This window comes from Acartia tonsa, chromosome 3 (assembly GCF_053477335.1).
Source record: "Acartia tonsa isolate MP-2025a chromosome 3, ASM5347733v1, whole genome shotgun sequence".
Classification (NCBI taxonomy): Eukaryota; Metazoa; Arthropoda; class Copepoda; order Calanoida; family Acartiidae; genus Acartia; species Acartia tonsa.
This window is the reverse complement of record NC_137262.1, coordinates 41732986-41747096: the sequence shown is the minus strand read 5'-3', so window position 1 is coordinate 41747096 and position 14111 is coordinate 41732986. Positions and strand designations below refer to the sequence as shown.

The following is a 14111-nucleotide window of genomic DNA, read 5'->3' as shown; positions in this document are numbered from 1 at the left end:
TGGGGAATTTTAGTCACCTGCTTAGCCCAAATTCTAAGTATTATTAAATAAAGCTTTGATTTAAGATAAAATAGTATTAATCCTTACTCCACCCCCCCCCCCCCACTCTTTACACAGAGTAAAAATCTGCCTTAGGTGCAAAAGTGTTTTTAGCCAAAAATGCAAATAAAAGGAGATTATTAAGAATCGTTGACTTAATAAAATATTCATCAATTCCTGAATAATTCTCACTGACACTCTCTCCTTTAGTTTCAACATCCTGTTCATCATTAGGGAAACCATTTATAGGAGAAAAATCCACGCTGTTACCTTCCTGAAATGAAAAGTTATTCTATTAAAGGCAGCAACAGAAAAGAGACAGTTATTTCAAAATCTACAACTAGCGAAATAACTACCTAATCTTAGCTTAGGTTAGGAAAAAAAACTTACAGCTTTATATTGTACTAGCGGTTATGCTCCTAGAAGGCACCAGGGGCCTTTAAGATGGGGGAGTGGGAAAGTCCAAACACCAATTTTCAAAAAAAATTTCTTTTAAGGGGGGCATTTTTTTGGAAGAGTGGAGAGCCAATAACACCACCAAAAAAGTTAAAAACCTTCCCTAGACCTATAAGCTTCACTGTAAAGGAGAACCATATCGTTTCAGCAGGTAGGGAGATCCTTTGCTAAAGACAAAAAAGCTTACTACTTAATATTATAATAGAAGATGCAAATATCAACATAAAAATGTCTCAGCTGCAGATTGTTGACTAACCGGCAGCTTTCAGCTGCATATTGTCTTAGCGGCTGTTTACAGCTTTAAAATAAGTTGAACGAATCGGCGGCTACATAACACAGAGCAATAAATACTTTACCTCTATCATGGCTCTGTCGGGATTTATAACTGGAACGGTGTCCATCTTTTTGATGATCCCCTCGCTCAACAAAAATTCGACTTTGTCATCTCCGGGAATAAGGTTTAGCTGAAAAAGGCATACATTTATGTCAGTGGTGTGAAAACGCCATTCTTTTTCGTTAGAGCAGAGTTGTCAAAAATAATAGGCGGCTTCATATCATTCAAAAGTGTCGGGAATATCAACATAGTCAAGAAGCAGAAAAAAATTGAATTTGCTAACAGACGAAAAAGTCTTTGGAAAAGGTGGGCATGTAGTTATCTTTATATACGTATATACTATTGATCTGATGTTTGTAGCCTAAATCTTAATTCTAAAATAACTTATTTATTCTAAATATTTTTGTTGGAGACTAGGTAAATTTGTTAGAATAAGATAGGTCAATTGGATTAAGCACCGCATGGTTAGATCAGATGTAAAATTAAAATTACTTAAAATTGTAGTTTACAGTGCGGGAGCGATAATTTTAAATAATTGTATGATGTAACGGAAGCCTAAAAAGCTAGATAGCAAAAGACCGAATTATAGAAGTAACTAATGAGTAGCTATTCTACAATAAGGATGACAACATCTAAAATAAGCGTACCATTAAACATTCATGGATGGAAGGACAAACAGACAAAATGAATTATAGAGAAGAGGTCCAGTCGATAAATGGGAGTGGATACAAAACCGCGACAGTGACAAAACCGCGACAATAACAAAACCGCAACAATAATAGAAATATAACTATGTAGGATTTTTTTTGTAGAAATACATGGCCGCAGCGCTCGGCCCCCTGGCCTGCCTAGCCGCGGGCGTTCGGCCCCCTTGCCCATAACCTAACCTTACCTAAATATTGTAAAAAAAATATTAAAAATTTGAAAAAAATCTACCAACCACTTTTGTAAAAAATCCACGAAATTCTAAATTATAAATAAGTTTATGTACATTAAACATTCAAACATATAGGTTAGGTTAGGTTATAGGCAAGGGGGCCGAGCGCCCGCGGCTAGGCATGCCAGGGGGCCGAGCTCTGCGGCCATGACCTTCTAGCATTAAGATTTTTTTGTATTGTCGCGGTTTTGTCACTGTCGCGGTTTTGTCACTGTCGCGGTTTTGTCCCTGTCGCGGTTTTGTCCCTGTCGCGGTTTTGTCCCTGTCGCGGTTTTGTTTGTCGCGGTTTTGTATCCACTCCGCCGAGAAAATAGCATTTCTCCCGTAGCGTTGCGAATAGACTGACAAAGTGAATTTATAGACTAGATTCTCTAATAAAAAAAAAACATACCGACATCCTATGATCAACAGCCAGGTGTTCCATCATCTCCGCAATAGTTTGTCCAGGTTTATTATAACAAATGGAACAGCTCACATAGGGAATTGAGGCACTTAGGGCAGAATCAACTTCAATCATTGAAGGCACTGAAATTTAAGAAGATTTTATAGTAAAAATGTGAAAAAGTTTGCATTAAAAACTCAGCTTAGAACTTATAATTGTAGTATTTTGACTCTTTGAGGGTTGTTTTACCCCACTACCCTATAAAAGGTAAGTGTCAAGATTCAATTTTCTAAGTTTTTCCGGAAGATTCAATCATATAAGTAATTTTACAAAAAGTATCAGTTTGATAACTACAACAACAACCCCAAATGTCCAAGGCAAATTGATACTGAATTTAATTTCCTTCAAGTGTACATTTACAAACTCTCCCCCCACCCCATTTTTAAATTGAAATGTCTTTCCTAAACTCACCTCTTAAATTATTTTTGGTTTTCTCGACAATAACAAAGTATCCTTCTATCTCAAGCTCTATGTCTTGTGTTAATATCTAAAATAAAAATAATCACAGAAGAGTAAAAATTGATGAAAGTTTATGTCATTTGATGAATGAAAAACTTTGGTACTTTTTAAAATCATGATTAGCACTATAGTAAGTTGTATCAATGTGTATAGGCTTATTGACTAATAATTCTAATCTACATAAGTTGGTAATTTCTTCTATAATCATTATAATATATTGCACAACATTTCGTCAACTGTCTCTTAATTATCTCTAAATATCCATACATAAATCATAAGCTGGTTTATGTTAGGGATTGTGGGGACATGGCCATTGTTTCATAATGTTTTCCTATTGGTTAGTTCAACAACTTTGGGGACTTGTATTGTGATTGGTTGGTTCTTCAATTTCAGTGTCCAAACGTTTCAACAACAAATTGTTATCTACAGAAGGGGAAATTTTGTAAATCATCATTTGGGATGTACATTTATTTATCGTCCATTATCTTATCCCTTTAGATCCCTGAGCACACGTACCTTGTTTGTAAGAGGTTCATAAGCTTCTGGGATCTGGGGGAAGATAAAAACATTTGATCCCTTGGAGCGGCCACCTTTTCTGCCAGACTTGGCACGTCCACCACCAGTTCTCTGCAAATAACAAAAAACTACGTTAACATAAAAAGGGAAAGTTGCACAAAGTGCATTTAATAAATTTGATTTCAAGCAGAAGTTAAAAGAATACCATCATTCATCAAACATATATAATTTTATATTACAATAAATAGCTATCAATTAGGCACCACTTCAATTGTCATCTTGTTATTTTGTCAAAACAGGACAGCCATTTATGTTGCATTTATCAAAAAAATATGATATTAAGGTCATATTTTTAAAACTACCTGGTAAAAAATTGAAATTCTTTCAAACATTTGTCCTATAGATGTAATTTAAACTATTTAGCAGAAAAAAATATGCATTTCACTAAAATTAAGTTTTAATGCACTTTAAGCAACTACACCTTTAACAATTTTGAATTAATAAGCCAACTATTCCCCATGGATCTAAAGGGGTGTTGTCAATATGAAAACGAAGTAATAAAACTTTGGCCACTAGTGTAATTAACAGCCCAATGATGTTCCACCTCAAATTCAGATGAAAACCACAAAGGTTGTCTGATGGTTTTGGTTGTATGTAGCTACATTGGTTTTGGAAATTTGGTAGAAAATGAAATAGATACGCCAAATGTAGGAAGGGACAATTGTCATGTATCCTTTGAAGTTCTGTATTTTCATACAAATAAAGACTTTATAAACTGATGTACAAATACAAAATGCGTCAAATACAGCTTTACTTACTGCCTCTTTTTAAAATAATTTGCATTTACAGAAATTCTCTTATTGGTTATAGTATAAGTAGTAGGATAGTTGATGAGTTGAATTTAACTAATAGAGGTACTTTGAGTATGGAACCTAAAAGTATTTTTATGATTTGATAATTTTTAGATTAGATATAAAGATGGGTATTTAAAAGAAAAAATCAACTTTTACGAAACAGATTTTGAGATACAATTTAAAACATTTAAATTGTGTTTAAGGTTACACGTTAAAAAAGGATTTCATGCACAAATCAAAAGGATACCATTTTCATTAGTATTTCATAGTATAGTGAATTTCACCTAAACAAAATGGCACCCCTGAAAGTTTTTCTTTGCTGTTTGGATGAAAATATCATATCTTTAAAAAATGCATAGGTATATCATAGGTAATAGTTTATTTTTCATGTTTTGATATTTTGCAAATAATTCCAAATATTAGGGATGGCAATCCGTCAAATTTTTGGACCGGATACGGATTATTACAAGAATCTGTCAAAAAAATGGCGGATTCCGGATTCGGATTCTGGATTCGATCGAGCAATATTTTAATAGGCCTTTTTTTAAATAAAAAAAATTTAGGTGCTATATATGTCATAAAAATTCCTGTTCTTGGTGTTCTCTATAATTCACTTCCAGATTTTAAAAGATTTTATATATAATGATGATAATCTTTGCCTACAAAAAGGGGAAGTTGAAAGAAAAAACTCAAGACGTTAATTTTAGCCTTCCAATTAAGAATCCGAATCTGCTATTAAAAAACGGATTCCGGATTCGGATTCCAAAATTGACAAAAAATTGGGCGGATTCCGGTTTCGGATTGCCAACCCTACCAAATATTCAAATATCAAAATTCAATAAAAGTCCCGATAAATGATTAACTAACGAATAATAAAAAGTTATTATAAAACTTTGGGGACTATTATAATAAACCGCCAATTGTCCCCTCCCTTTCTGTCATTACCTGAACTTTCATAGGAATTCTATTTTCTTCAGGCAAATACTTGTCCACGTGATTATGTACTTGGCCCATGTGGTCTGCCAAATTTTTCTAAATCAAACACATTTGAATTTCCAAGAATAGGATTCAAAGTATTTTTAATTTCTTTTAATTTAAAAAGTAACAGGATGTCTTTCTGTCTATGTGCGTGTGTTTGCCAGATGAAGGAAATGATGGACCGATATGGGTTTCTTTACAGTGAATCATCTTAAAGGTTCAGGGGAGGTTTGTACCTATTTTTGGGGAGAGTTCCTTCAACCTCACTAAGAGAAATTGCACCTTTTGTTGCAAAACTGCTTAAATATAGGATACTGTTTCAGGACTTGATTAAGTAGAAATGCTTTGCTTTTATAACATTATATCTTGCTGTAATAGGAATCAGTATTTAAAAAAATCAGAAGAATAAGATAATTACATATATCACAAAAAATGTTGTAAAAAGGTCAAAAGCAATTTGTTTTAAATGGACATACAGACATCAGGGTAATGATCATAGAGTTGCTACGCTTCCTTTATTGTATCTAACTGTAAAAAGAATCAAAGTTTTAAAACGATGGGGCAATTTTAACATAATATAATATAACGATAAGTGCTAACCATTCCGTACGGACATACCTGTCCAAATATAAAATCTTCGATTTTAACAATGGCCTAAAAATGCAAAATCTTACCCCTGATAAGGTGGTGCCAGCTTTCCTGCACCCTGGTTCTTTGCAAGAGGCAGAGTAACCAAATTCTGCAATTAGCTCCCCGGAAAAGTGATAAACAGAGTAATGTCTGAAAAAATTGTAAACAATATAAATAGCAAACCCTCTGGACAATTTTGTTGTAAAAGATACACAGGGGTGTATATTCTGCACAAGATTTATTTTTTTTCCCCGGCTACAAAATTTTTTATTTTTTTCCCCCCCCTAGTTTTTTCTCTCAAAGTAGGGGGGAAAATGAAAAAATATTTAAAGAACTCTATATTTTATTTATTTTATCCCTCATACCACACATTTTTTTAGTTTTTTTCTCCAAGAAGGGGGAAAATGGAAAAAAAGTTTTCAGTTTTCTTAATTTTTACATTTTTTTTCCCTCCAACCACTAATTTTTTATTTCCCCCCCCCCCCCCCTTAGCCGGGGATCCCATGCAGAATATACACCCCTGAAGATACATTAAACCAAGGGAATCATTTTTTGGGCGGATTTTCCGTAAGTTATATGTAAAGACTTTAAAACAGGAGTAGAGTGCTAAAAGGGAACCTTCAACGAACGAGAGCAAGTGATTCTAAGCACCTTCCAGCATTGATCCATAGTATTTTTTTTAGTAAATATATAAGGTTTATGTTTAATATTTGGTTTATCGACAAAAAATTTAGGTTTCACTATGATTTTATATGAAAAAAAACTTTGAAAAGTAAAGCATTTCTTAGTGCAATATCATCAAATGTTTTGATGAGTTCAAACTGTTTTTTACAAGCTTTGACACAAAAGTATATTATTTTGATTAAAATTGTTTATTTAGAAATAGGGTTGGTAACTTGTGATTTTGTAAAAAACAGTTTAATTAAAGTACTTTTGCAATTTACAGCATTTAATGCTTTACTGCCGTGTTATTTTATTTTGTCCTTTGAACTGAACACAGCATTTGATGATATTACATCAAAAAAACGATTTACATTTCAAAGTCTTTTTATATAAAACCATGGTAAAACCCAACTCTTTAGTTGATAAACCGAATATTAAGCATAAACCTAGTATATTCACTAAAAAAATACTATGGATCAATGCTGGAAGGTGCTTAGAATCCCTTACTCTGGTTCGTGGATAGTTCCCTTTATCATGGCAGTTGCTCTAATATGGTACAATATAGAATTGGGAAGAAATGACGGCAAAACCACCGCTCCCGCCAAAAACCAGTATATCCCGCCAATTTTGTTTTGCTTTTTTCTCGCTAAATTAGACAAAGGGGGGAGGGGGGCGGATGTGCCACTTTTTGAAACCAAAAGTAAAACGAGCATGATATTATCACTTGACACTTGTAAGATTTTACAATTGCAGTTTTTTTTTAATATTGTCATGTTTGAAATATTACGAGTGACACGTGATAATATTAGAAAATTTTTATGAGAAAAAAAAAGTTTCTCAGATGATTGAGAACTGTCTAATTTGGCAAAAAAGGCAAAAACAAATTTCGGCGGGAGCGGCGGTTCCGCCGCCGTTTCTTTACAGTTCCATATTGTTCTCTTTAAAAGCAACTGCTTGTCAAATTTTAGAGCTAGCTCTAACTCTTTTATGGGCTAAGATCATGCTCGTTTTACTTTTGGTTTCAAAAAGTGGCACATCCCCCCCCCCCCCCCCTTTAAATCGTATAAAAGTAAGACAAACATTTTATTTTCTTATAAATTTAACCTTTTATTTCCTCTTGAAACTTTTTGAACTTTTTGATTTTAATATTTAGAGCATGTCCAAACTCTACCAAAAAATCACAAGTGTCAGGTGAAAGTTAAGGTGGAATTTTTTTCAACAAAAGATTCAAAATTGTCTAATTTGGTGGTTTTCGGAGTGCTTTTTTTACCCATTAATACCCCATTAAAGCAACTGCCATGCCAGGTTTTAGAGTTCTATTCCTAATTTAAAGTTTTAGAACATACCCTTACGAAAAATCCGGGATCAACTGCAGTTCACGGTAAAATATTCATAGTAACGAATATTTCCAAAAATCCATGAATTTTAAAGGCTGCTAGCTGCCAAACGGCTACGTACAGATCATACCCGCACCCGCATTAGAAGGCCTACAAATAATCTGGAATAGCTATAAGTCAATAATGCACAATTATCTCGCAGTGCAGAGAAAAGCGCACATGGAATCCAATATTTAAAATTATTGATTGTAGGGTATCTAATTCATACATAGGTATCACAAATCAATCGGTTGAAGATTCTTATTTTATTCTAAAAAATGGTAGGTACAGCATTAATAAAAAAAAGACTGCGATTGCGTCATAAAAATTAATATTTTACCTGTAGAGTTCTGATCTGTTTGCCATTCCTGCCCTTGGCAATTTTTTACAAATGTAGCAACGGAAGTCAATCAGCTCCCCGTCCACTTCCTAAATTGAAAAAAAAATTATGAATATAAGTTTTAACTATTACTGAAGTTCCACCCTACATAGAAATAAATACATTTCCTGTATCGCTACGAAACTGATTAATAGCTGGTGGGTTAGAACCGGCTCTCAGCCATGCGGAAAAATCATATGGTTTTAATCTTATGATTGTATATTTTATATCCTCGGAAAGCTGTGTATAATACGATGCCTATTCTTGGATTAATAGTGCCATTAGTTACTTTAAAAATAAGACATGACCTACCATTCACCAACTGTAATTGTACTTTATTTTTAAGTATCGATTGACTAGATATTAAGAATACCAGGGTTTCGGATCCGCATTGATTTTTTGCGGATCCGGATCCTCAAAATTTGGTCAGTGCGGATCCGGATCCGGATCCTTGACAATAAAAATAAAATCACCAAACCTTTCAAAAATATTTATTCTTTAATTCGAAGTCAAAAATACTTTTAATTTTCAAGTCTGACCCTAAACCTTAAAGATTGGCTCTCATCAAGAGAATGTCTGAGATTGTATATAAATTTAGGTAGATTTTTCCCTTTTTTCTGCATTTTTTTGAGTCCAAGGATCCGGATCCGGATCCTTGGACTCGAAAATATGCGGATCCTTGCGGATCCGGATCCGAAACCCTAAAGAATACCTTCCAATTATTATTATGAATTATGATACTTTTTAAAATTCTTCATAATTCTGCCATCCTACGACTTTATAATATATACTAAATTACTAATTATGACTTTCATACACACATCTAACTAATTATAGATTATCTCTGCTGCGACTGCGTAATATGCGTGTGAGTCAATTAATAGTTGAGTTTTTAAGTTAAATATGATCTAAATTTTGTTCTGAATGGTTAACATTTATTCATAATTCATTGGAGCAACTCATAAATGACAATTTTTATGTAGGTATGTAATTCCAAAAACGCCTGTTGCAATTTTACTAGTAACTTAGAATATATTTGAAAAATCAAGGGTATAGTCCTTTCCACGACATTCCTCCATAAGGAGCGATTCTTCGTATTTTTCACAGTAGCTTTTCTCCTATTTCTAGCCCCTGCGGGGGGCTCTAACCCTGCGGGGCCAATTACTTAAACCTGTGGGGCAATCACCTAACACAATATAACCTAACCTAACCTAAAATAACCTATAAAAAGCCATTTTAAAAATACGAAGAATCGCTTCTTATGGAGGGATGTCGTGGAAAGGACTATACCCAAAATCAATGGTTACCATGGAATTATCCCTTTAGAAACAAAATAAACTTACCCTAAACGGACAAGTTCCGTCGTCCTGTTCCGCCATCATAGCCTCCATGGCACTCTTCCCACCACCACGACCAATTTCTTTCTTGTTCTTTACCAAGTCAACCGTCAACGGAATGGGATTTTGACAGACCTAAACAAATTTTTTTTTTTGAATATTTCTCTAATAGTGCCTACTCGAGCTGCCCCCCCGCCCCCCCCCCTTCCTTATTTATTTTGAAATAGATAGAAAGGAAGTGGGTTTCAAGCAGTGTGTCGGAGCCGTTTGTCTGGTTCCACCTCCGGCTCCGACCTGAAACTTGACATATTTTTTTCTCCCAAGTCTATTTTTCACTTTTGAAGATTTTAAAAGTTCAATTTTTTATAAAAATGGACTTGAAAAACTTAAAAGGGGCATTTGCACATGAAAAAACAGAGTTACCAAATTATAAATAATAAAAAATCTCTTTATTTATCTAGTCCGGAGCCGGAGCCGTTTTTTAACGAAAAATACGGCTCCGGCTTCAGCAAAATATGGCGGCTCCACGGCTCCCGCACACTGGTTTGAAGTTTAGTATTTGGTCCCCCATCAACGCTTAGTATTATGAAATGAATAAAAAAAGTCCACACTCCCCCCCCCCCCATTTATTTCATAGTAATTTAGAAGAATATTACCTACCTAAACATATAACCAACTTTACTTAATATAAATTCTTATTTGAATATTTCAGAGAGGGAAAGACTTGCATCCTCTTTTTCCCCTCAAAATTGACTTTCTAACAAAGGCAGAAATATACGAACCTTTGACACAACTTAAATATTTTTGTTCTACTATGTAAAGTCTTTTTTAAAAAAACATATTTAATCAAGTTATCTTTGAATATTTACAAATAAAAAGTACTACCTATTGTATTTATTTCTTTATTAGTTACCTAACAATTTTAGCCTTCTAAAGGTTAAAAGGTGCCATTGGCATGGCAATTGTAATAGGTATCTGTAGTCAATTTCTACAAGCAAAATCAAGACAAGAAGAATTCACAAATTAATTAGACAATACCTACCTACCCTCGGACAGCCTTTAAAGACGGGATATACCACGACATCTTATATTTGTGCATCTCTAAACCAGAACTTGCAAAATATTAGGTTTCAACCTCCTTCAGACAACCAACATTGCACAAACTTTATCTGAAAGTTGTGCCTATTTTGGGACAAGGCATTTCCCCTACTTTTTACTACCTAGGTCGCGCAATTGTCATATCAGTATACGTTTTTATTTATGACGCGGTATCGGGCCGAGATTCGAACCTATAACCCTCCCTACATCTATCGATGCGCGATGTGTTACGCCACAGTCGCCGGTTGATTATAATACCTACCCTGTTTCTACACTCGGCCATGCCAAGCTTAAGCTTGTCCTGGAACTGTGCATTGATCCTGCATGTCTGGCAAACACCACAGTCGTCCTTGTTGCAACCAGCACATTCTTAAACAAACAATTTTTGTCAGTATAAAATGCGCGAAACAAATGAATCCCTGAAAGAGCTTGACAATGAAAAATATTCTACACCCTTAAACTTATCATCATAACTGAGTTTAGTTGTAAAACCTCTACCAGTACTGACTGTACTAAAAGAGGTGTACTAATCTCTACTATCTTTGTACATTAACCTATTTCGTAACTTATTTTTATATTATTCTATAATAACTGTATTAACGATAGTAAAAATTTTGAAATACATACATACACATATTTTAGACAAGTTTAATACTGCTACAGTGTTTCTTTCAAAATGACAGACATGTTAAAAATAGTACCTACTGTTGCTCTGCCAGACGCTTGATATTAATAGTAGTGTAAGAGAATGCCTTGGCCTACAGTTGCGCCCATCGCTTAGAGCTGTTAAGACTTCCAGACAAAGGTCGTGCAATTAAAGAGTTATTTATTTTTGTCTGTTGGGTTTTACAATAATCTAGTTGCTTCACACCTAGCCTCTAGGGAGGATGGGTTAGGAAAGTAAAATTCACCCCTAACGTATTCTAAAAGTTCCTTTAAAAGTACAACCTATTCGGACAATCAGTTTTCAAGATCTTTAGATTCAGACAAAAAAAAACTTCGTATTTAATATTAGAGGATGTTACCCCGGGTGTTTGAACAGAAAAAGATATATTGCTCCCCCTAGTTATCCTTTGTTGTTGGATCTGACTTTACAATTTCATGGAAGCAGCCTCGCCCCTAAAGGTATTATCTACCACCTTTTAAACTCACTAACTATAATTAAATTCACTTATAAGTGCTACTTGTAAACTTACCCCCACACTTTTTAGTTCTTCCTGTAGGCTTGTAGGTTTTGTGTGACTTTCTTCTGAAACAGGTTGTAGGTGCTGGGGTAGTTGGCTTAGAGCTGGCAGCTCTCTTTGGAGTTTCTGTGCTGTTTCCTAGAATTATTCATCCAAATAAAACAATAATATATTTAACAGAAAACAAATACAATTAGGAACCAGAGAGAGAGAGGACAATTGGCGGATTATTACACTAGTCCCCAAAGTAATTTTGTATATCATCTAGGTATCATCCCTTTAGATACCTGGTTAGGTAATAAGATAACAAGTCCTAGTAAGAGATATGAATATAAGAATGCTTGTCACCCTAATAATAAACTATAAAATTTCCAATTATAGAATTACTTGACCAACAGTTAAACATTTAGATTTATGATAGTTTAATTTATGTAAGTACATAGCATTTTATAATATTTTTTACCATTAATATCACCTAACTTAGTGACAAATATGTTTATTTTATAGGGATTTTAGTTATCTTAATTTACCTGCTTTTGGGGGAGTGGAAGGATTGACAACCTCATTACTAGACCCTGACGTGCTAGGAATCGAACCATTATCCTGATTGGTTGTCTCATCAGAAACTCTGGCACGTTTTGCAGGCGTGAATAAGTCTGCTGAGGATAAGTCACGCTTCATTTTTTCTACTATTTAAAACATTTTAATATAAAATTCTGAAATGTAATTTTGTTTACAGTCAATGTATTGTATATGGCAATGATAACGCATCAAATAAATGTATAAATAATAGGGAATAGATTTATTTATATTGAGAAATTAAAACGATATATGAAATTAACAAAGTACTTAGGTATCGTTACAAGAGGTTTGTAAAATACACAATGGTAGGCTCAGCAACTTAACTCAAAAATATGCTTCAAAATAACAGAAGGATACCTACCTATACATTAAATACTTTAAAAATGTAGTTTTTTTCGTAGTCGTTTTAATTCATACAAGGAAATGACACAAAAAGCAATTTTGTTGGGTAGATTCAAAGCAAAATGAAAGAAATAATAATACTGTACATTTAATATAAAAGGTACAAATGGTAATAAAAAGGCGACAAAGCTTATTGATTCGTCAGACGTTCTTTTAGCTCTAATTTTAACTTTTTGTTGTGTAATTTTAGATTCTCGTTTTGTAGTTCAAGATTCTTGCGTTTGAGTCGCTGCTCCTCGAGTACACCCGGCATTATAGCCTAGAACCAGGGATGAAAGAATAAGAAAATGCATTAAAAGTTTCATAGCTAGCAGAACATCTTTGCTTTTCTTTCAACTTAGTAGTGCAATTATTCTATACCTAACTAAGATTTTCCTGTCAATACACAAGATTCATTTTTTCCCCGCTACAAAATATTTCATATTTCCCACCATTTTTTTTCAAAGAAGAGGAAAAATAGAAAAATATTTTCATTACTCATATTTTATTCTTTTGTTAACCCACAATTTTTTCTACTTTTTCCCTCTTCAAACATATTTTTATACCCCCCCCCCCCCCCTTAAGCCAGTGATCCCATGGAGAATATACACCTCTGCGTCAAAATTATGTCAAATCAAAAGCGCAAAAAGATACCTAAAACTTTTCTTCATTATCAACTAAATTCATAAGTCTGAAAGTTACATACTTACAAATCACATTTTCCATTAATTCTTACTGTTTCTTTCATTTACAAAGTTAATCCCTTGTTATTGCGGAGCTACTCATATTAGCATAATTGTTCATGTTATGACTATCTTCAAACCTTAAACATTTAATATCATTTGAGTTAGAAACTATCTTAAAATATCTAAAATTTATAGTTATTTGACCGACGACCTTTTCACAAGTCATAATTGCGTTTAATAATAGGGCTAAAAATAGATTTTCCTAATGTAATACCCAATAATTAAGATCTTTGGCGCATTTATATATTCTTTAATCCTGCCTTGAGATAGGTCGCCAGAGGATTACTCCAATCTGCGGATTCTACGTCAAATTTGGTGGACTGTTGCTGTATACTCATTTCATTTCCACCCATTTCTTCACCTAGAAAAGATATTTTTGCATCGTATTATAGACAGCTTTGCGCTATAATGAAAAATTATAAGGTTTAAACCAGTTTTCTTAATCCCGAGGGGCAGAAGGCACGCTAACAAACCTGGTACCTATTAATTTATGATTTATATTTCAATATTCGTGTAAAATTGTCTGTAATTAAATGCTATACATGAGTTTTAGTATGGATGAGAACCTAATCCACCACATATAATAAAAAAAATATGTTGTTAGGGGAAAAAAAGCAGGGAAAAAAATGTATCTTGTGCAATGTGTAGACTGAAAAAAAAGATATTAAAAAGAAGATTAACATGACAAACGTTATTTCAAATTACGTATGGTAATTTTAA

General features: G+C 33.7%; 1 protein-coding gene across 2 annotated transcripts in view; it reads right to left on the bottom strand.

Moving 5' to 3' along the window:
- Window positions 1–14111, bottom strand: part of LOC145314216 (organic cation transporter protein-like) — a 76309-nt gene that overhangs the window by 33888 nt on the left and 28310 nt on the right. Inside the window, exons 2-13 of one of the 2 annotated variants that reach the window (XM_080154048.1) lie at window positions 12213–12398; window positions 11695–11820; window positions 10761–10867; window positions 9407–9535; window positions 8025–8113; window positions 5690–5795; window positions 4983–5069; window positions 3184–3294; window positions 2620–2695; window positions 2158–2291; window positions 852–959; window positions 220–313 (exon numbers count right to left, since the gene is read on the bottom strand). The exons of the other annotated variant lie outside the window; for it this stretch is intronic. Coding sequence (XP_080010174.1) covers window positions 220–313; window positions 852–959; window positions 2158–2291; window positions 2620–2695; window positions 3184–3294; window positions 4983–5069; window positions 5690–5795; window positions 8025–8113; window positions 9407–9535; window positions 10761–10867; window positions 11695–11820; window positions 12213–12363 — 1318 coding nt within the window. The 5' untranslated portion in view covers window positions 12364–12398. The remainder of the gene's footprint in view (window positions 1–219; window positions 314–851; window positions 960–2157; window positions 2292–2619; window positions 2696–3183; window positions 3295–4982; window positions 5070–5689; window positions 5796–8024; window positions 8114–9406; window positions 9536–10760; window positions 10868–11694; window positions 11821–12212; window positions 12399–14111) is intronic. 2 annotated transcript variants of the gene reach the window in all.